Raw genomic sequence first — 24,067 nt, forward strand, 5'->3', positions numbered from 1 at the left:
ATAAATAAGACCAGTGCCTTGGCCTCAATTCTTCTCTCAGAAACAAATGCAAAACACAGAACTAGAAATATATTCTGATAACTAGAGATGCTGTCCTAGTTCCAACTGATAACTTTCTGAGAAATTTGTTGTATTATGCATAAATATAGGAAAGGTAAAGGATTCTGAATGGATATATGTTATACAAAATATGTAGTCCTTAGGATCAGTGGCCAATTTTTAACTTTACCACCTAACAGGTTTCTCGTTTACTGTAAGTACTGTCATCGATTTTCATTGCTGTACTCTTTCATCTTCTTTATTGAGAAATTCTGAAGACACTATGACTATAATTTCATTCTTGATGTAATGAAAAAAATAGCTAGTACAAATTGCTAAAAATTTGAATGTAACAAAAGTATATACATAATGAATGATATTTGGCTTTATGTTTTTCCTACATAAACACTCTTATCTTTTGTCTTTACATTAAGATATTGTCTAAGTATTAAACATAAATTTATGTGTGTGGGTGTGTATGTGTGTGTGTGTATGTATGTGTGTGTGTATATATATATATATAAATATATATACCAGCTATATATACCAGTATATATATATATACCACCAGCTTCCCTGGTGGCTCAGATGGTCAAGAATCTGCCTGCAATGCAGGAGACCTGGGTTTGATCCCTTGTTTGGGAAGATCCCTTGCAGAAGGAAATGGCTACCCACTTCAGTATTCTTGTCCAGAGAATTCCATTGACAGAGGAGCCTGGAGAGCTACAGTCCATGGGGTCGCTAAGAGTCAGATACAATTGAGCGACTAACACTTGCCTTGCCTATATATCAGATCAGATCAGTTGCTCAGTCATGTCCGACTCTTTGCGACCCCATGAATCGCAGCACGCCATATATATATATATATATTTTTTTTTTATCAGTTGGAACAGTGATATTCATCTTTACCTATTTTCACTTAGTATAGATTTGACATCTTTCCTCACAACATATTAAAACCTACATTATTTTATTCATATGAATGTATGTAACAAATCATTTAATTTGTCTAGTGTGAAAGCTGTGCTTAGATTGTTCCAGCTCTGTTGTTATCAAAAAAAAAAAAAAAAAAAAAAAGAAGTATTTCCTTAAAGTTTGTACCTACATCTCTGCTACAATGACCTCTAAAATTTTTGAATGATTTAGCTCTTATGCTCAGATCTTTTCTTAGGTAGCCAGCAATTATTCCATTTTCTTTGGACTCTTTATCCTATTGATCTCTAATTGGTCTGGCACTTTAGGAAATCTAAATCCTTAACTTTCTGTGATGTGCATTACAAACATCTTTTCAAGTCTCTCAGTTGACTTAGAAATTTATCAAACCTGTGGCGGATTCATTTTGATATTTGGCAAATCTAATACAGTTATGTAAAGTTTAAAAATAAAATAAAATTAAAAAAAAAAAAAAAAAGAAATTTATCAATATAGATCAATTGATATAAAATTTTATATATTTTAAAATATTATACATGTAATTTCATATTTTAGAAATATACCAATAAAAAGTGAAGAGATGTAAGTATACAGTTGATAGAAATAATAAAATAAACTTCTGTATGCCTTATAAAGCAAGTTAAGAAATAGATCATTGAAAGGTTGCTGTTGAATCACGCGAATACACCGGGATTCTTAGCCCCCAGAGGAGAAGAATTCAGTCCGGGGCCAGAGACGAGGCTTGATCGCTCAGAGCTTTTGTGTAATAAAGTTTTATTAAAGTATAAAGGAGATAGAGAAAGCTTCTGATATAGGCATCAGAAGGGGGCAGAAAGAGTACCCACTTGCTAGTGTTAACAATGAAGTTATATACTCTCCAATGAATCCAAAGAATGTCTGAAGGTTGTAAAGACCTCACCAGACCTACTCCCATAATTTACATTTTAAGATAACAGAACGTTTAATCCAGAGACTGTCCTTAGGCAAGATACATTATTGTTATATAATCCTAAGGAATGTGGAGAAAGAAAAAAAGTTTGTCCTTTCTTCCTCCTTGAGAATTCCAGACCCCTCTCTCCTTGGGGACCCCTAGACTCCCTATCAACCTGCCTAGGAACTGACTCTCTCACTGTTGCAGTTCTTAGAAATGCTCTTCTGTCATTAGAAACCACAAGCCTGACTTTGGTGAACATTTTCTTGGAAATTTCACATCTATCATTATATATGATTTCTTTAACACTCTGCAATTTAATTTTTTAATATTATACATACAAGCAAAGAAGTGTTGTTTATGCAGAATAGTTTTAATGATACAACCATGTGTTTTCTTTTGTTTAAGTTCTGTATTCTGTTGTATACATGATGTTTTGTGTATTGACAACTAGCTACTTGGGCTTCCCGGTGGCGCTAGTGGTAAAGAACCTGTCTGCCAAGCAGGAGACATAGGAGACTTTCGATACTTGGGTTGGGGAGATCCCCTGGAGGCGAGCATAGCAACTGACTCCAGTTTTCTTGCCTGGAGGATCCCATGGACAGAGGAGCCTGGTGGCTATAGTCCATAGGTTTGCAGAGTTAGACATAACTGAAGAGACTTAGCAGGCACACAACTAACTATTTATATTTTATTATATAATACTGCTACTATGAACATTCTTGTGTATGCCCTCTGTTGTAGAAGAGCAAACATGCCAACAGCATATAAACCATATATCTACGTTTAAATCTTTATCTATATTTTCCTCTACTGGGTAATTTCAGACTTTTGTCAAAAAATTATACTTTAACCAAGGCTATACAAATTTTTACCTTAACCAACACAGCGTTTTATTCCTCATTATACCACATTTTTAGGAAGCATATTATCGAATGAGTTTTATTAATCAATGAGGAATAATTGACATACCATAAAATTCACACATGTGCAACGATATTTATTATGTTTACAAAGTCCAGCAACTGTCACCATGTTGTAATTTTATAATTCCCCCAAAGAAATGATTTTTCTGAGCTTTGTCAAAGTGATAGATCTGAAATACTATCTTAGGTTTCATTTAGATTTCCTTCATTATTACTGGCTTGAGTAACTTTTAATACTTTATGGGCTATTTTTGTTTCTGTCCCATGAATATCCTTCTCTTGTTGTTCATCCATTTTTTTCTAAAGGGTTTCTTGTGTCTTCATTATTGTTTCAATAAATTCTTTTTATATTTTAGATAAGCCTTTGTTAGTTTCATGTACTGTAGAGACTTTGGCAATTTATCATGTGCTTCTCATTCTCTTAAATATTGCATGAAGAACTTTGGGTTTTAAACCTAATGAAGTAAAATAATTAGCCATTTTCTTTTTTAAACACTTGAGGAAATCCTTTCTTACTCTAAAAGCATAAAGATTTACTTTTATATTGTCCTCAAAGAAATCATGATTTTGCTTTTGAAGATTTTAATCTACTTAGTAATTTATTTTTCTGTATTTTGTATGTTGGGCTCAATTTCTCTTCTTTATACCTTTCTTCCTTTGCTCTTCCTTCTTCCTCATTCTCCCCTGTCTCCTTCCTTCTCTACCCCTCTTCTCTCTTTTTTCTTCCTACTATTGCCCAGGGATACAGAGTTGTACCATTATAATTTATTTAAAGCTTTTTCTTTTTCCTACTTATCTGCAATGCTTCCTGTATCATTAAGCATTTTCACTGCTTAAGTGGTTTTTCTTTGATTCATTATGATATTTGCTTTTTTCTATATTTGTTCTTGTTGCTAGCTTTATTAAGACATAACTGGACTTTTCTGGGGGTCCTGTGATTAAACTCTATGCTGTGGCTAGGACAGGAACAGCTCAGTTACAGGGTCTTCTCAGAATCCACAGTCTGACCAAGTTTGTCCAACTTGCCTCTGGGGATCCCACAGGGTTTGAGCCAGTTGTGGGCCACTTCAAGGTCTACAGCTGGGACAGAGGTCTGGATGTTTATTACTCAACGTGGAGTGAGCAGGGCTCCTCTTGATTTCCTTGGCATATGATGTTAGTAACAGAGCCAAAGAGAAACATACTATAGCTGAGTTCTCAGCGGTACAGAACTTTTTGCCATGTCTGCAGCCTAGAACCCACTCTCTGGGTCAGTTATCTGCTTGCAAGCCTCCCCTCTCAAAAGTCATTGTCTGTCTTGGACTGTACCCAGATTTCACAATCTCCTGTCCTAATCTCAGGGCTCCCACAAGACACATATGTCTGTGAATAAATGCCAAATCATTGCTGTGGGGGCGGGTGGGGGGTACATGATGGATATCTTATTTGGTCATCCCATTCAAAATATCTGGAAGGGTAACACCCTCTGTCCTAGTATATCTTCAGGAAAATCTTGATAATTCTTAGCCCTTTGCTGTTCTAAATAGATTTCTAAAATTAAATGTGAAATTCTAAAAAAATTGTAAAGTTTCATGAATCTTGGGATTTTGAGATTTAGTGAGAAATACAAGGAATTACAGTGAGTCAGTGAGTAAAGAATCCTTCTGAAATGCAGGAGATGCAGGAGACAGGGGTTCTATCTCTGAGTTGGGAAGATCCCCTGGAGGAGGGCATGACAACTCACTCCAGTATTCTTGCCTGGAGAATCCCATTGACAAAAGGGCCTGGCTGGCTACAGTCCATAGATTCACTTCATAACTGAAGTGACTGAGCATACAAGTATGCACAAGGAATCTGTAGATAAATTGGAGAGAATGAAAAACTTTAGGAATTTTGATTTTCCTATCAATGAACATGAGAGCTCTATTTATTTTCTATAAAGGGTTTCAGCAAGACTTTATAATTCTAATCTGCATATTTTATGAATTTCTTTTAAAATTATTCAAAAATTATAAGTTGAAATATACAATTTAGTTAAACTTAATTCATACACAGAAATTGTAGTTGCCATTTCATCTTTTTTATATTATTGAAATAATCAAACTCTCACATTCATTCTAATAACAAAACTGTATATTCTCTTGGAATAAGCAGAGTTTCAGGTTATCTAAAGAGACATTCAAGAGCAGAGACTCAGAATTGGAAATCACCACAGGAATTAGACCTTGGGTAGGAACACCTGAACTCTAATTAATGAGTTGCTGGAAATTTATTGTGGACAAACTTGAGAGCTTAAAAATCCAGTGCGTCCCAATCATCAGGTTCAGTTCAGTTCAGTCACTCAGTCATGTCCAACTCTTTGTGACCCTATGGATTGCAGCACGCCAGGCTTACCTGTCCATCACAAACTCCCAGAGTTTGCTCAAACTCATGTTCATTGAGTCGGTGAGGCCATGCAACCATCTCGTCCTCTGTCATTCCCTTCTCCTCCTGCCTTCAATCTTTCGCAGCATCAGGGTCTTTTCAAATGAATCAGTTCTTCGCATCAGGTGGCCAAAGTATTGGAGCTTCAGCTTCAGCATCAGTCCTTCCATATGAATATAAAGGACTGATTTTCTCTAGGATTGACTGGCTTGATGACCCTGCTGTCCAAGGGACTCTGAAGAGTCTTCTCCAAACCTCAGTTCAAAAGCATCAATTCTTTGGCACTCAGCTTTCTTTATGGTCCAGCTCTCACATCCGTACATGACTACTGGAAAAGCCATAGCTTTGACTAGATGGACCTTTGTTGTCAAAGGAATGTCTCTGCTTTTTAATATGCTGTCTAGGTTGGTCATAGCTTTTCTTCCAAGGAGCAAGCATCTTTTAATTTCATGGCTGGAGTCACCATCTGCAGTGATTTTGGAACCCAGGAAAATAAACTCTGTCACTGTTTCCATTGTTTCCCCAACTATTTGCTGGAGAAATAGTGATGGGACTGGATGCCATGATCTTTGTTTCTTGAATGTTGAGTTTTAAACCAGCTTTTTCATTCTCCTCTTTCACTTTCATCAAGAGGCTCTATAGTTCCTCTTCACTTTCTGCCATAAGGGTAGTGCAATCTGAGTATCTGAGCTTATTGATATTTCTCATGGCAATCTTGATTCCAGCTTGTGCTTCATCCAGCCCTGCATTTAGCATGATATACTCTGTATAGAAGTTAAATAAGCAGGGTGACGATATACAGCCTTGATGTACTCCTTTCCCGATGTGGAACCAGTCTGTTGCTCCATGTACAGTTCTAACTGTTGCTTCTCGACCTGCATTCAGATTTCTCAGGAGGTGGTGGTCAGGTATTCCCATCTCTTAAAGAATTTTCTACTTTGTTGTAGTCCACACAGTCAAAGACTTTAGCATAGTCAATAAAGCAGAAGTAGACTTTGTTTTGAATTTTCTTGCTTTTTCAATGATCCAACAGATGCTGGTAATTTTATCTCTGGTTCCTCTGACTTTTCTAAATCCAGCTTGAACATCTGGAAGTTCTAGGTTCATATACTATTGAAGCCTAAGTTGGAGAATTTAATTGTGCAGTAGTTTGAACATTCCTGGCATTGCCTTTCTTCTGGATTGGAATGAAAACTGACCTTTTCCAGTCCTGTGGCCACTGCTGAGTTTTCCATATTTGCTGGCCTATTGAATGCAGCACTTTCACAGCATCATCTTTTAGGATTTGAAATAGCTCACTGAAATTCCATCACCTCTACTAGCTCTGTTCCTGTGGCCGCTGCTGAGTTTCCATATTTGATGGCCTACTGAGTGCAGCACTTTCAGAGTATCATCTTTTAGGATTTGAAATAGCTCACTGAAATTCCATCATCTCTACTAGCTCTGTTCTTAGTGATGCTTCCTAAGGCCCACTTGTCTTCGCAGTCCAGGATGTTTGGCTGTAGGTGAGTGATCACACCATCATGGTTATCTGGATTACAGAAGAACTATACAAAAAAAGATCTTAATGACCTGATTGTAGAGGAGTCCCCACAATATTGTGAGATTTCTTTCCAGGAGCTCAACCAATTTTTCATAATAAAAGTAAAATAAATAGCCCTTGTTTCCAGTTAGGGGAAGAGGAAAAGAATCATTTTGAAAGCAATCAGAGCCCTCTGTTCATCCTAACAAGGCTGTCCTCAGGGTAAACTAGTTAACTGGTGCACAATGTGCTAGGGATTATCAGAGCCTAACTGACCTGAGGCAAGAATACCTGACTCCAAGCCCCTCTAGACTACTGGATGGAAAAGGGATATACCCAACTTCAGACCATCCTGCCCCAAATAAAGTGGGGGAAAAAACTGAGAGATAGTTTTGAAGAATACAGAGGCTTAGAGTCAGTAAAATACTGAGACTAATCTTTGGACCATAGAATGCTTCTCTCCCCAACTCACCACCACCTTTCAAACACCTGTTTACAGTAGTCTCTTACCCAGTATATCATGTCTTGCTATCAAGTGAAAATTACAAGGAACATCAAAAGGCAAAAACACACTTTGAATAGACAGCAATCATCAGAACCAGAGATGGCAAGAATGCTGTAATTATCAAAACAAGGTTTGAAATCAATGTTGATTAATATGCTAAGGGATCTAATGGATAAAGTAGACAGTATGTAAGAACAGATGTTCTGTATAAGCAGAGAGATGTAAATCCTGAGAAAAACCAAAAAAGAAGAGATAAAAACATTGTAGCAGAAATGAATTCAAAGATAAATTTATACTGACATACTTAATAGTCATTTCTAGAGGACAGAAACTGAGGGAATAATTTCTATCACATTCTATGAGGATAGTATGATAAAAATGTAAAAACTAGACGAGGACATTACAAGGGAAAAAAAGCTTGTTATATTTGTATAAAAAAGTTTATACAAATATATGTTGTTAACATAGATGCAGAATTCTCAAAAAATGTTAGAAATTTCTGCTCTGTGAAAGACAATGTCAAGAGAAAGAAATGCAAGGCACTGAATAGGAGACAATGTTTGCAAAAAACATGTCTGATAAAGAACCAAAATGTTTTTTAAAAACACTTATAATACCCCAAGAAGAGATCATGAAACCTGATTAAATAGTGGGACAAAGATAATAATGAACTGTATACAAAGATAGAAATTTGACAAATAAGTATATAAAAAATGCTCCATGTAATTTTTTTTGAAAGAGATGCAGATTATAATAATAATGAGATAACCACTGCACATCTATTAGAATGGCCAAAATGCAGATCACTGACAACTCCAAAAGCTCAGAAGTTGTGGAGCTCTTCTTATTGCTGCTGCTGCTGCTGCTGCTAAGTCGCTTCAGTCGTGTCCGACTCTGTGCGACCCCAGAGACGGCAGCGACCAGGCTCCCCTGTCCCTGGGATTCTCCAGACAAGAACACTGGAGTGGGTTGCCATTTCCTTCTCCAATGCATGAAAGTGAAAAGTGAAAGGGAAGTCGCTCAGTCGTTATTGCTAATAGGATCTAAAATGGTGCAGTCACTTGGGAAACACTTGGTGCTTTCTTAAATTCTTGGTATCACACTTCTTGGTATTTACTCAAAGGAAATGAGAACTTATGTTTACACAAAAGGTGATGTTTATAGATATTTATAGAAATTTCATTCATAACTGCCCAAACTTGGAAGAAACTAAGTAGTAAATGAATAAACTGTGGCAGATCTAAAGAAGGAATATTATTCAGCTCTAAAAAATGAGTTATCAAGTCCCAGAAAAACATCAAACCATGGGAGCACCTTTAGTGCATACTATTAAGGAAAAATTCCAGGCTGAAAAGTCTATGTACTGAATGATTCAAACTCTGACATTCTGTAAAGGCAAAACTATGGAGACAACAAAAAGATCAATGGTTGCCAGGATGTGGGATGAAAGTGGGGCATTAATATGCAAAGCACAAAATAATTTGGAAACAGTGAAAATACTCTGTATGATACCATAATGACTGATACATGTCTTTATTATTTGTCTAAGACAACCCAATTTATACTTGGTGTTAATTATTTTGTAAACCATGAACTTTGGGTGGTTATAATGTTTCAGTGTGAGTTCATCAACCGTAACAAATGTACCATTCTATTGGAGATGTTGATAATGGGATAGTCTATGCAAGTGTGAAGACAAGCATATGTGGGAAATATCTCCACTTTTCCCTCAATTTTGCTATCATCTAAAATTGTTCTAAAAATAAAGTATTAATTCATAGATTGTGATACAGAAATCATACATGTTAGTTTTCTCTCATGTCTTTAAAAAAATAAATAGTCTATGAAGCCTAATAAGGTTGTCTCTGGATTAATATCTACAGCTTGCATGAGTTACCACTGAGAGATTGGTACCTGTCTTCTGCTGAATACCTCAATCTGTCTCATCTATAGTATGGCATTTTGTTATATACTTAGGCTCCCTCTAAGAATTCTTTGAAACTAAAAGGTATCTCAGTAGACTCATCATGAAGGATTAAAATAATAGATTCAAACAGCAACAATATTTCCATGGTAGTTCAAATTTAGTGGCCATTGATCAATTACTTGTGAATTTTCTATTGTGTTTATAACTCATTTTGTGTAACAAAATAATAACAGAAAAAAAGATTGGTGGTAAATTTTAATTCCATATTTTTGTTTTACAGGTCTTCATCATAACATTTAGAATGTCTTAAGAAACTTACAACTTTTTCATACTTTAGCACAATTTTGTTCTTGTGTTGATATGTATTTCATACTGTGCATATCCGCTTCAAATAAAGAATTTTAGTATACTAAGTACTTTAGTATACTAAAATACTTTAAGCTATATCTTTCAAAAATGTTTTGCACAATAATTTCTCCTAAGAACTTAGTAATCAAGACAGGATGTCACACACATAGAGCAACACATCTAAAAAACATAAGCATATTTGTGGGGAAACTGTGGTGCTTTGTTTTCATCCAGTCTTTGGCAATTTCAAGCTGAATGTCCTTGGAAATGGCTTTTTTTATTACCAAGTTAAATCATTGCCTATATAACTTCAACTGAGCAAGTGAGCACACACATGCATATAAAACTTCTGACATATATCCAAGCACTACAAAATAGTGACAATTCTTTAAAAGGCTATTCAACCTGGAGTACATAAAAGCACCATTTCTGAATAGAATCTGTAAGAAAGGAACATTCTTGTCTGAATTTTTCTTTACTTAGATGCAACACATGTTTTTTTGTGTATACAAATGATTGACTTAGTAATTTGCAAATACTTGTTCTTTACAAATCTCCTAAAATGAATATTTAGAATGTGTCCTTTTCATAAAACATCATTTCAAGGTGACACTCAAATGTGTGATACAAGTAATGCATGCATGTATAATCTCCATTCCAAAGGGGGTTGTATTAGATTTAAGTTACTCAGGGATTTCCTATGGAGAAAATAATAGCAAATCAATGAGATCTAACTCAGCAAGACAAGGTAAATTGATACTGGTGGGATTCTTCAACAATGTGCGTGAACCCAAAACTGTAACAAGCGGAAAGGTAGAAAGATAGTCCTGATTGGAAATTAGAAAACCTCTGAGAGCTGATTTGGTGTTTATGGTGATTTAGTTGCTAAGTCATGTCTGACTCTTGTGACCCCATGGACTGTAGCTTCCCAGACTTCTCTGTCCATGGGATTTCCCAAGCAAGAACACTGCAATGGGTTGTCATTTCCTTCTCTAGGGGGTCTTCCAGACCCAGGGATTGAACCCACAGCTCTAGTATTGTTGGTGGATTCTTTACTGTTGAGTCATCAGAGAGGTCCTTTGTGTTAATAGGATGCAGCTAATCTGCCATATGACATTTAATTGGAGAGAAACCATGAGTATGAAATCCATCAGTACTTGGAGTTGTGGTTAAAATTTTTGATTGAATTTATTTCCTAAAAGAACTTATTTTTGTCAAAGAATTGTATTTTTATTTGATTTTATTGAGTTTATTTTATTTTACATACTACTGTTCTTTTACTACCCAAACATTCTTTCTCCCTCCATCTCACTTCCCATACCTTCTTCTCTACCTTTCTATCTTCTTTCCTTTCTTCCTTCTTTCTCTTCCTCCATCTTTCATTAATATTTTAAATTTCACTTCGTTTTAAGATCTAAATGTGATAAGTAATCAAGAGTTCCTTCATAGCACATCAGAAAATTAGTGGTGCAATTTTTTTTTCCCAGGAAATATGTATGCTAATAAGTTCAAGCCTACTTCTTTCATTTTCTCCAGGAAGACCCACTACGCTATGTGAGACTATGGGGAAAGCAGAGATTTGGCTCATCAGGACATACTGGGATTTTGAATTTCCTCGTCCATACTTACCAAATTTTGAGTTTGTAGGAGGATTGCATTGTAAACCGGCCAAACCACTACCTAAGGTAGGTCTGTTACAGTGGAAATTTCTTTTGTACTTTATATAACACCCTGATTTTCCTTTAAAGCTTGCAGTATCAATGACAGAGATATGCTTGCTAATGAATTACTTCAGTTTTATACTTCAAATCTATTTTCAAAATCATAGGAGAAGTCTCTTATGAGTAATTTTACCTTTTTTTACTTGAATACTTAATCAGAAGGATGAAATCTTCCAAGTGGCATGTTAAAAATATCAGTGTGTCCGTAGTACAGACATTGGGTTGAAAAACAGGAAGCTAGAACCTTGGCTATCACTAAGGAGACTGCTGCTGTCTTCCTAAGAAGCATGATGCAATTATAAATAGGGATATTTACTATGATCATTTGAGTGATAAAGATGCTTTCATAAAAGCTAAGTGTTGATAGAAGACATGGAACCAGACAGGGCTTCTTGGAGAGCAGTAGACTTTACTGAGCCAGGAAAGAATTGCTTGAAAAAAATTTTTTGAGATGAAAATGATACGTTCAATTTCAAATTCACTTTAAGAAGTCAAAGAAATTTTCAGGTGAAGATTTCTAAAAATCATATGGTTAATACAAGATTTCAGTCTCAGCTGAGAACACTGGAAATAAATTTGGGAGTCATTAATGTAAATTAGAAATCATATAACTGAGAAACCGAAATGCTGAATTGGCTCTTTATAACTATGATACCAGGAATTTTTTTGGAGTAAAAAAGAAAATCATGCACCCATATTCCAATGTTAGAAAGAATTAATAAGGAGTGCCAGAAATATAGGAAGAAAACAATATTTAGAAGCATAAAAAGAGAATAGTAGGTAAACAAAGTAAGAATATTATACTTGACTATATTCATCAACAGGCAGTGAAGAGACAGATATTTATTTGCTTGTGTTGTAGGTAAATGAGCATACTCTTTGTACAAGAGGGCAGGTTAGATGATGTTCCCATAAGAGTTCTTGATTTCTCTTTAGGGGAAGATGGATACTGAAGTTTAAAATTTCACTTCCGGATTGTGAATATGTGTTTCATGCCAATAGGTTATAGCTAAAGACAAGCTCCATTGAGTGTTATTACTGGAGATAAGAAACCAATATCTAGAATAAATAAAGGTACAGAAAGATGCATGACATATTCCATGGCTCACTTGCCACATCATTATGTTTATCGTTCCACTCCTACTTTTCACATGCAGGCGATTTCAGAAAAATGGCTCAGACATGTTTCATAAGAGGGGAAATGTATTCCATTCCAAAACTCAGTTATTAATATAGATATTTCAGAAATATGAATACCAATCATGGCTTATCTTTCTCATGAAAGAATTATGCCAATCACTGGACACACAAAATAAAAAAGCAATGAAATTAAACTAAGAAACCAAATCAAACAGATAAGTGTATAATTCTTATACACAGGTATGTGTGTCTATGCCTTTGTGTGTGTGTGTGTGTGTGTGTGTGTGTGTGTGATTTTTTTTATTCAATCACTGTCTATGTAGGGAGATGAATCATAGAGATAAAACACCAGTTCCTAGGACATCAGGTATTCTCTTAATTTTAACTGAGTTAAAAAGAGTGATCTGCTTTTGTTTATGGCATTGTCCTTCCCTTGGTAATTTTACTAGCCTTTAACTGAGAAACGCCAGTGACTGCAGGATAACCACGAATAGTTACAAAGAGATGACACGTCTCTAGAAAGTGACATTCACATAGATAATGAGGAACCTCAATCCCAGACTTTCCTGTCCCCAATTTGCACAACTTCCCAGGTGATGCTAGAGGTAAAGAACCCACCTGCCAATGCAGGAGACCAGGTAAGAGATGTGAGTTTGATCCCCAGGTCAGGAAGTTTCCCTGGAGGATGAAATGGCACCATGGTGGGCTCCAGTCCATGAGGTTGCAAAGAGCTGGACACGACTGGAGCAACTTAGCATCTAAGTGATCATCAGGAGAATTTTATTTGCAGAGAAATGTATAATTTACTTCTGTTCTAAGACTCACATTTTGGGCACATTGTTAGTGTCACACCCTTGTGAAACAGAAGCACTGTCTCATAAGTGTTATAATGACTGTAACAGGAATTTCACTCCATTATCTTTTTTCAAATATATTACTATATATAGCAGTTGTTTAAAATCATTTTAGCCCTATTAAACAGGGAAATAATAAACATGAGGAAAATATTCTAAATGCCTAACAGGAAGCTAGATAAAGTTATTCAAAAGGTATTGACTGTAAACTGGGATGCTAAAAATTTTAAAAGCCTAATTCAGAATCCTTCTTTGGGCTTTCTTCCAAAGAATATTTTTACAAGTTTGCAGACAGGTCTGTTGGTTCATAAAATTAAACTTTGGGAGTAATAGTTCCATGTACCATGAGAACATCTACCTTTTATCACCTATTAATTTTGTATAATGGTTTGGTTTCATGTTTTTATTGTGTAATCACCCATTGTATATTTAGCCCATCATTTCAGAAATACATTTCCTCCTAACAAGACTGGATGGTTCTATATGGCAGAAGACAGAATCAATCTAACAATGTCCCTCACACATCTCTTGAGTCTTCCAATTTAGAAGTGTAAGAGAGTCTTTTCCCCCCTGTGATTGGCACTTATGTAATAAATATAATTTTGTTGATGTGTTCAGTTGTTCAGTCACATCTGACTCTGCAACCGCATGGACTGCACTTCTCTGTCCTTCACTATCTCCCAGAGTTTGCCCAAACTCATGTCCATTGAATTAATAGTGCAATAAAATATAATCTTATCCCTGCAGGAAATGGAAGAATTTGTCCAAAGTTCGGGTGAAGATGGTATTGTGGTATTTTCTCTGGGGTCAATGATCAAAAATCTCACAGAAGAAAAAGCCAATCGCATTGCCTCAGCTCTTGCCCAGATTCCACAAAAGGTTAGTATAAACTGCAATCCTGGTGAGCAGAGTCACTTTGCAATTGTAGAGAGTGGGTGGCTTTTAATATTCTTTCCAGATAAAAGTTGTAACTCGTCCTTCATGAAATAAAACTGGCACCACCTTTAAGTAAAAATGTTTCAAAAGATTCGGATGTATTTGGGACACACTTTACCACTTTCTTACTGAAACTTCACATTACTATGAAAATACATCTTTTCATGAAGTCATTTATTTTCAATGAAATAGAGACGAAATGTTAAGATTCTAGTAATTTTTCCATATCAGAACTTATTAAATGCCATGTACTCTGCCACATCTTTTATACACATAATCTTATTTAATTCTTAGATTGCCCATTATGAGGTAGCGGTTTCCACTGGTCATATAGACATCCTAGGAAACTGAGGTTTATAGGGGTGAAATAATCTGCTGAGGATCACACAATGAGTATATGGTAGTCTTATGTCTGTTGGACTCCAGGGAGCACAGCTTTAACCTCTCTGTTATTCAGCTGGCCATACTGTTCAATCCAGAAAAATGAATACACCATCCCAACCATGGTCTTTCAAAGAGGACAGGAAAGATTCCTTGAAAGATCTGAGAACCAAGTCACCTTAGTAATGGGGAAAAAACCCAGAAAGTGCAGTTCCATCTTCAAGGAGCATACAGCCAAATAAAGAGACTAGATCAACATACATACTAATGGGATAGTGGCCCAGACAGATGAAACTGACTGTCTAGATAGGCACTCATTTATTTAGACAGCTATACCTCAGTCAGTTGGTACACGTACCCTATTGCCTTCAGTTCAGTTCAGTTGCTCAGTCATGTCCAACTCCTTGTGACCCCATGGTCTGCAGCATTCCAGGCCTCCCTGTCCATTGCCAACTCCAAGAGTTTACTCAAAGTAATGTCCATTGAGTCGGTGATGCCATCCAACTGTCTCATCCTCTGTCGTCCCCTCCTCCTCCTGCCTTTAATCTTTCCTAGCATCAGGGTCTTTTCCAGTGAGTCAGCTCTTCGCATCAGGTGGTCAAAGTACTGGAGTTTCAGCTTCAGCATCTCAGTCCTTCCAAATGAATATTCAGGGCTGATTTCCATTAAGATGGACTGGTTGGATCTCCTTCAAGTCCAAGGGATTCTCAAGAGTCTTCTCCATCACCACAGTTCAAAAACATCAATTCTTTGGCACTCAGCTTTCTTTATGGTCCAACTCTCACATCCATACATGACTACTGGAAAAACCAGAGCTTTGACTAGATGGACCTTTATTGGCAAAGCAATGTCTCTGCTTTTTAATATGCTGTCTAGATTAGTCATAGCTTTTCTTCCAAGGAGCAAGTGTCTTTTAATTTCATGGCTACAGTCACCATCTTCAGTGATTTTGGAACCCAAAGAAATAAAAGCCTGTCACTGATTCACTGTTTTTCCATCTATTTGCCATGAAGTTATAGGACCAGATGCCATGATCCTAGTTTTCTGAATGTTGAGGTTTAAGTCAACTTTTTCACTCTCCTCTTTCACTTTCATCAAGAGGCTCATTAGTTCTTCTTCATTTTCTGCCATAAGGGTGGTGTCATCTTCATATCTGAGGTTATTGATATTTCTCCTGGCAATCTTGATTCCAGCCTGTGCTTTATCCAGCCCAGTGTTTCTCACGATGTACTCTGCATATAAGTTAAATAAGCAAGGTGACAATATACAGACTTGATGTACTCCTTTCCCTATTTGGAACCAGTCTGTTGTTCCATGTCCAGTTCTAACTGTTGCTTCCTGACCTGCATACAGATTTCTCAAGTGGCAGGTCAGTTGGTCTGGTATTCCCATCTCTTGAAGAATTTTCCACAGTTTATTGTGATCCACACAGTCAAAGGCTTTGGTATAGTCAATAAAGCAGAAGTAAATGTTTTTCTGGAACTCTCTTGCTTTTTTGATAATCCAACAGATGTTGGTAATTTGATCTCTGGTTCCTCTGCCTTTTCTAAATCCAGCTTGAACACCTGGAAGTTCATGGTTCATGTACTGTTGAAGCCTGGATTGGAGAATTTTGAGCATTAATTTACTAGTGTATGAGATGATCTAGTTCTCTTAAATTAAAAAAAAAAATCTTACAAATTATAATTTTAATTTACCCTTTCAGAATATCAAGTGGTATTTGCTGTTTTCAGATTTTGGTATAGACTTTTTCTTGAAAAACTTTCTTTATAATATTTTTTGTTTTTGATTTTTAAGTTAAAGTTAACTGCCGTAAAAGGTACACATGAACATGTCCATTGTTTGAACCTTTTAATAAACTTCTGTTTACTTCATATAACATCTCAGCACAGGCTTTCAAACAGCAAAACAAAGAAACAAACAAAAAAACTGGTATGGACTATATGATTTCTAAATAGCTCTATAGCTTTAAAATGCCTTAATTTTGTTTGTTTGTTTGTTTGTTTTTACTTCACAATTAAAGCACTGTCTTCAACAGGTTTTATGGAGATACAAAGGAAAGAAACCTGCCACGTTAGGAGCCAATACTCGGCTCTATGATTGGATACCACAGAATGATCTTCTTGGTAAGACCAAGGAAATTCAATAAACAAGTTAAATATTTAAATTTCCACATTTTACTTGCACTTTTGAAGCAAATATAATAAAGAATTGGTCAATAATTTTAGATTGATACTTCCTCTGATTGTCAAAAGGGGATCTTCATTTAAGACTCTCATCATTCTTTAAATTTCAATCTCAGTTCAGCTATTACCTCCTCAATAAGTCTTTCCAGACAATGCAAAGGGGATTAATTTTGCCTTTTTCAGGGATCATGGTATTTTTGAGGTAGAAATTACCCATGTTTTCAGCTTTCATAGACAATATTGCCTTCTTCATTGAGTTATCCAAGAGTTTTTACCCCATGTTTTTCTGAAATTCTGTTAATGTTTCACCCACATATCATCTAATCGCCTATCTAGGTCATCCCAAAGCAAAAGCATTTATCACTCATGGTGGGACCAATGGGATCTATGAAGCTATCTATCATGGGGTGCCTATGGTGGGAGTCCCAATGTTTGCTGATCAGCCTGACAACATTGCTCACATGAAGGCCAAAGGAGCAGCTGTGGAAGTGAATATAAACACAATGACAAGTGCAGATTTGCTCAATGCCTTGAGAACAGTCATTAATGAGCCTTCGTAAGTACTACTATTTTATTTTATTTTATGCGTGTGTGTGTGTGTTTGGCTGTACTGGGTCTTCATTGCCTCTCACAAACTCAGTAGTTGTGGTCTGCAGGTTTAGCTGCCCTACAGTACTACCACTTTTAAAGGCTTATCTTTAATTATTTTACCCGTGATACTCAAAAATGTCCAATGTTTCATGCATTTTAAACTAGTGTATTTTCAAATATAAATAACAACTGCAACATTATCATATGAGAACCATTTTATTATTTCCTCTCCCAAACTGCTGAAGCTATTGGCTGAAATTGTAAAACAAAACCAAGGTTTCAAATATTATATTAGTGCTTTCTCAAAAAAATAATGTTGGTGACTATGTAAATTCTCAGATCTTTTCCTGGACAATCTGCTTATGGACTTCCTAGTGGGTATTTTCTCTCAGTATAGGGTTATTTACAATCTTGATCTGGAGTAATTTGGAAACTATAATTCACACAAGGCCAATATACGTTCTTGGAAAAATGAGGCAATTCATTTAGAACTGACTTATTCCATCTTTTTTATATGTTTGTGTTTTACCACATTCTGTAAAGAATGTATTTCTTCCACTCCCTTCCTCATAACTCTTAACATGGTATGTGACCAGCAAAGTTCATGTCACAGCAAGAATTAACATTTTTTTTAACATACCTGTGGCTTTTGGTTCATGTAGCATGAGACATGCATCCTATACTTACTTTTTTCTTCAACTGGAAGGAGATTTTTTAATACTCAGATAATGAACAAAAGATTACTATATAGATTATTAAAAATTGCTCCTAAAAACTAATCAGAAAAAATAAAAATCTAGTAGAAAAATAAGGAAAAGTTTGAACAAGAATTTTGCAGAAAAGGAAATATGAATTGGTTATAAGCATTTGTTCATTAAAACCTCATCCCTAAATAGATAAAGTCAAATTAAAACCAGGAGATAACATTTTATATTTACCAGATTGGAAAAAATAAAGAAATTAAGAAATCTGGCAAAACTTTTGACCAGAATGTGGAACAACTGAAATCCTCAGAAACTTTTCTTGAAAGTATAAATTGATGTAACCATCTTGGAAGATGATTTGGCATTAGCTAGTAGTAGCTCAGATGGTAAAGCATCTGCCTGCAATGCAGGAGACCTGGGTTCAATCCCTGGGTCAGGAAAATGCCTTGGAGAAGGAAATGGCAACTCATTCCAATATTCTTGGCCTGGAGAATCCCATGGGCAGAGGAGTCTTGTGGGCTATAGTCCATGGGGTCACAGAGTCAGACACGACTGAGCAACTAACACACACAGTGACATCAAAGTCATGAACAATGTGAAATTCCACTTCTAGAGAAACTCTTGCCTTTGCTTTGTGAGCTTGAACATGCCATAAGTGTACATAGGAACATGGTCTATAATAGGAAAAGAAACTGAAATAACTCACTGTCTATCAACAGGGTTGCTGAGTAAATCATGGTGTATATATCTAATGCAATACTACACAGTAGTAAAAAATAAACCATGAATAAACCGTCAATACAAATTTCACAAACAATATTGAGCAAGAAAAGCAACTTATTAAAAATATGTATAAAATGATATTTCTTATTCAAAGTTCAAAAGCATGCAAATTAAATGCAAACAGGGTAAAACTACAAAGCAGTATGTGGTAATAATAAACATGCATTCAGTCTTTACCTCCATGGAAAAGAGAGAGAAATGTGTTTGGAAAGGAATCTTCAGGGTAATACTTTTAATTAATTATTCTTTCTACCTTATGTATACATGTATACTGTTAAGTACAGGATAAATTTAATTTTTTAAAAATATTGAAAATTGTATGTGTAAAGTTCTTTTAGCTCTGAAGGGAGGAGTCCTCCTAACGGATGGTAATGTATAAATTAGAGTCATGACTGTAGAGATAAAGCTTTAGGAGAAAAGCTATGAAATATTACTATACTTACCTTAAATGAAAACAAAACTCTATATATAATTTCTATGTTTTTGCCTACCAGTTATAAAGAGAATGCTATGAGGCTAAAAAGGATTCACCATGATCAGCCTGTAAAGCCCCTGGACCGAGCAGTCTTCTGGATTGAATTTGTCATGCGCCACAAAGGAGCCAAGCACCTGAGGCCAGCCGCCCACAACCTCACCTGGTACCAGTACCACTCTCTGGATGTGATTGGGTTCCTGCTGGCCTGTGTGGCAACAGCTGTATTCTTGGTCACAAAGTGCTGTCTGTTTTCTTGTCGAAAATTTGGTAAAACAGGAAAGAAGAAAAAAAGAGAATAGATCTTTCTAAGTTTGCCAAAGGCTTACATGCGCAATTCTGTTCATTCTAGCCACAATGACCTTAAACATATCTTCATCCTATTTCCAAAATTCCATTCATCTCTACCTTAACATAGATATAAATTCTAGAATTCAACAACAGCATTAACCATGGGGATGTTCCATTCTTTCTTTATCTTTTCCCATCTGGCTTTACTCTCTTCCTCAAACATTCCTAAGAAAGGTACACAAATAATTGTATATTTGTCTATTCATACTATCAGGCTTCCGTGGTGGCTCAGAAGGTAAAGAATCTGCCTGCAGTGAGGGAGACCTGGGTTTGATCCCTGGACTGGGAAGATCCCCTGGAGAAGGGAATGGCAACCCACTCCAGTATTCTTGCCTGGAGAATTCCTTGGACAGAGGAGCCTGGTGGGCCAAATACAGTCCATGGAGTTGCAAAGAGTTGGACATGACTGAGTGACTAACACTTTCACTTTCATTCATGATATTAATTTTTTCTTTATTTTTAACTTTAAGTTATATGCTGACTGACAATATATTGAATCCTAAGGAAAACATAATGTACTTACACAAATGTAAGTCAGAGCTGATAGATGCAGAGAACACAGAATAAAATTCACAATATTTGCTAGAACATACTAATTAGAAAATCATCATAGGATACTAGTCTATTACAAGAAGAGTAATGATTTTACTTGTCATAAAAGACTTTCTGCTTGCCAAGTGTTACTGAGGTCAGAGCATGAATTGATAATAACTGTGATGGCATATCACACCAGGGACAGTGAAAATCCACAGATTTTCATTAAACACATAGATAACCATACCTACATTCCTGACTTTAGTCAGAAAATATTCTTGTGTACCATTTTGTACAAGAGACTGAACACTGCCTTCAAGCAAGAGATCTATTGAATTATTGGTTATTTTTTTCTCAGGGGCAGAGAATGTCAGCAGTATGTTAAGGAAGAAGAGATAATTTTTAGAAAAAATAGCAAGAAATATAGAAAACATTTTAATAATTTTATGAAAATTGTAACTTATAGTACAATGGATAATCTTGAAGTTAAGGTCCGATTCAGTATATTTAAAAATTGTTGATGCTCATAATCTATAGCCACTATAATCAAAAGTGTCATTTTATGTCAAAAAATAAATATTTACTTGATTGATACAATTATTATACTAGTTTTCAGTCTCTATTTTCAATAAATTTAAATTCATCAATTAATTGTTCAAGGATATGAGATGTTAACAAACCTAGTCAACCAAGGATTGTTGTTGTTGTTTGTTGCTAAGTCATGTCCAACTCTTTTGCAACCCAATGGACCATAGCCTTCCAGGTTCCTCTGTCCATGGAATTTCCCAAGCAAGAATATTGGAGTGGGTTGGGATTTCTTTCTCCAGGGCATCTTCTTGACCTAAGTATTGAACCCAAGTCTCCTGCCTTGTAGGTAGATTCTTTACCACTGAGTCACCAGGGAAGCCCCTCAACCAACTATAAGCTGTAGTAAATATGTATCAATGCAAAGCACTAAAGAGGAATAGTTATATTGGATTCAGCTTTGCATTAATTTAACAAATGCATTAAAGATTTTACTTTCTTTATCCATTATAAACTTAATGACACGTTTAATTGAAGTTTTAATTTCAATATTTGATATATAACTGAAAAAAATAAATGGCATCCACAGGCTTACTGAGCTTTTTAAAACTCTTATTTATTTTAATATGGTATATTGAAAATGAAATCCAATTTAAAAATAATTATATCACTGAAGTATTTCCTCTTGAATATGGGGCCTCCCAGCTGGTATAGTGGTAAAAATCTGCCTGCTACTTCAGGAGATATAAGAGACGTGATTTCCATCCTTGGGTCGAGAAGATCCCTGGAGTAGGAAGTGGCAACCTGCTCCAACATTCTTGGGTAGGAAATCCCATGGACAGAGGAGCCTGGTGGGTTACAGTCCATGGGGTCGTGAAGAGTTGGATACGAGTGAGCACACGTGCACACACACTCAAAAATGTACAATACTGAAAATGAAAATAAATTCTACAGATTTATTGTGAAGGATAAATATGTATTTGTTAAATGTTATCTTTCTAAAAAGGCGAGTCATCCTGATATGTTTTGACTTTAACAATCACGTTTTGAGAACAGATATTTGTTTGCTCTATTCTCAATTTATTTTTCTAATTAGAATGTAGCAAATAGTTTAGGTCTCATGAGAGCTGGACTGGCCATTCCTGACCAGCTGACCATGAACACTATCTAAGTGCAAGCACCCATTTGGTTTCTGAGATTGGACACCCATTGCATACAGGACTAACTTCAGCTCCAGAACTGCTGCTTGCCTGATAGCTCCCTTTCTGACCCTAGTTATCTATAGGTTTCTTCTTTTGCCTGAGAATCTCACTAATCTCTTAGAATGTTACTGCTGTCTTTAGTGAGAATTGAAACTATGGAGGAAGAAACAGATGGTCAAAGATGTAGAAATGGAAGCAAAAAGCAATTGCTGAAGACGTGGTCTCAAACCAGGAAGAGAATGATGATGAAATATAATTACTATCTTCCCTCATTGTCTAAATCCAGCTAGAAGCTACAGAGTAGAGGAATTCAATTAATACAGTGCACAGATGTGAGCATCCTGAGATATAAAATTTGAAAATAAAATTGAGGATATTAGGTCTGGGGAGATAAACGAAGAATAATTAAAGCATTCCAGGATCACCATTATGAAGTAGATTCAGAGGAAGCTTTGAAGTGAGAATAAGGAAGAATGACTAGTTATTAGGAACAAAACTGGGGGTTCTTTCTTAGAAAACCAGGAGAGGATAATGCTTCAAGAATGAAGGGATGAACAATTATGAAATAAACATTCTAATTGATACATGGTATAAAACCAAGGAACTTGTTAACATACATGAATTTCAAAATAAACATGAATTATCAAGAAAGAGACCAATGCATCCAATTTTACAGATACAATCATTTACTTAAAATTTTAAAAATTATTAATTGAATAATTATTAGAGTAAGTAAGAAAGTCATATGCACTTAATATAACTTTGTGGAAATATATTAATTTAAAACAGTAAGCGAAAAAGAGGATGTTTATATATAACTATACATATTTATTTACATGTTTGCTTGATATGTACTCAAAATTATGCATGCTAATACAAGGCTTCTCCATAGCTCAGCTGGTAAAGAATCCACCTGTAATGCAGGAGACCCTGGTTCAATTCCTGGGTCGGGAAGATCCCCTGGAGTAGGATATGGCAACCCACTCCAGTTTCTTGCCCGGAGAATCCCCATGGACAGAGGAGCCTGGCGGGTTACAATCCATGGGGTTGCAAAGAGTTGAACATAACTGAGCAACTAAACACAGCACATATATGCTAATGAGCAACTACTAGAAAGAAGTTTGATATCTGATATTTATTTCATTCACTCATTTATTCAGCAAATATTTTTAGAGAAAATATGGAAACATTTTGGAGACTCAGTGTGCTCTTTTAGGGGATGTAATAGTTAACAAGATAAACACTGTATTTTTCTTTATGAAAAATTACTGTCTGATAGGAACTTCTAATGGGCACATACTATAATCTCCATTGCCGATAAATAGGAATAGTCATGTTCATAGTAGACAAATGCAGAAAGATATGGCAATTTTCCAGACAAAGAACAAAGGAAAGACTCATAACTTTGAGAAAGCATGGATATGAAAATAATTTAAGAAGTTTATTAAAAAATAACTTAATAACTTTATTAATAAAGTTTATTATTTATACAGCATAGGATTTTACTTTCACCACCAAACACATCCACAACAGGGCTTCATTTCTGCTTTGGCTCAGCCTCTTTATTCTTTCTGGGGCCATTTCTCCACTCTTCTCCAGTGGCATATTGGACACCTATCAACGTTGGGAGCTTATCTTTCAGTTTCGTATCTTACTGCCATTTCATACTTTCATAGGATTTTCAAGGCAAGAATGCCATTCCCTTCATCAGTAGACAGCATTTTTCCAGAACTCTCCACCATGACCCATCTGTCTTGGGTGACCCTATACAGCATGGCTCATAATTTCATTGAGTTACATAAGGCTGTGACCTTTGTGATCATTTTTATTAGATTTCTGTGGTTTCCATTCTCTCTGTCCTCTGATGGATGAGGATGAGAGGCTTGTGCAAGCTTCCTAATGGGAGAGGCTCTCACAGCCAACAAGAGTCCAAAATTCAGTACTCGAGAACAATCTCAAAAATGACAGAATGATCTCAGTTCATTTCCAAGGCAAACCGTTCAACATCACCGTAAACCAAGTCTATGCCACAACCACAAATGCTGAAGAAGCTGAAGTTGAACGGTTCTAGGAAGACTGACAAGACCTTCGAGAACCAACACTAAAAAAAGATGTCCTTTTCATTACAGGAGACTGGAATGCAAAAGTAGGAA

At 35.9% G+C, this 24,067-nt stretch overlaps 1 protein-coding gene across 3 annotated transcripts in view; it reads left to right on the plus strand.

Moving 5' to 3' along the window:
- Positions 1-19,626, plus strand: part of LOC102398438 (UDP-glucuronosyltransferase 2A2) — a 37,310-nt gene extending 17,684 nt beyond the window's left edge. For 2 of the 3 annotated variants that reach the window (XM_044945827.1, XM_006071132.2), the window contains exons 2-6: positions 11,071-11,219; positions 13,997-14,128; positions 16,605-16,692; positions 17,089-17,308; positions 19,325-19,626. In XM_044945827.1, coding sequence (XP_044801762.1) covers positions 11,071-11,219; positions 13,997-14,128; positions 16,605-16,692; positions 17,089-17,308; positions 19,325-19,604 — 869 coding nt within the window. In that variant the 3' untranslated portion in view covers positions 19,605-19,626. The remainder of the gene's footprint in view (positions 1-11,070; positions 11,220-13,996; positions 14,129-16,604; positions 16,693-17,088; positions 17,309-19,324) is intronic. The other variant, XM_044945828.1, reaches the window with a different exon arrangement.
- Positions 19,627-24,067: the final 4,441 nt, after the last annotated feature.

The sequence above is a fragment of the Bubalus bubalis genome, chromosome 7, assembly GCF_019923935.1.
Source record: "Bubalus bubalis isolate 160015118507 breed Murrah chromosome 7, NDDB_SH_1, whole genome shotgun sequence".
NCBI lineage: Eukaryota > Metazoa > Chordata > Mammalia > Artiodactyla > Bovidae > Bubalus > Bubalus bubalis.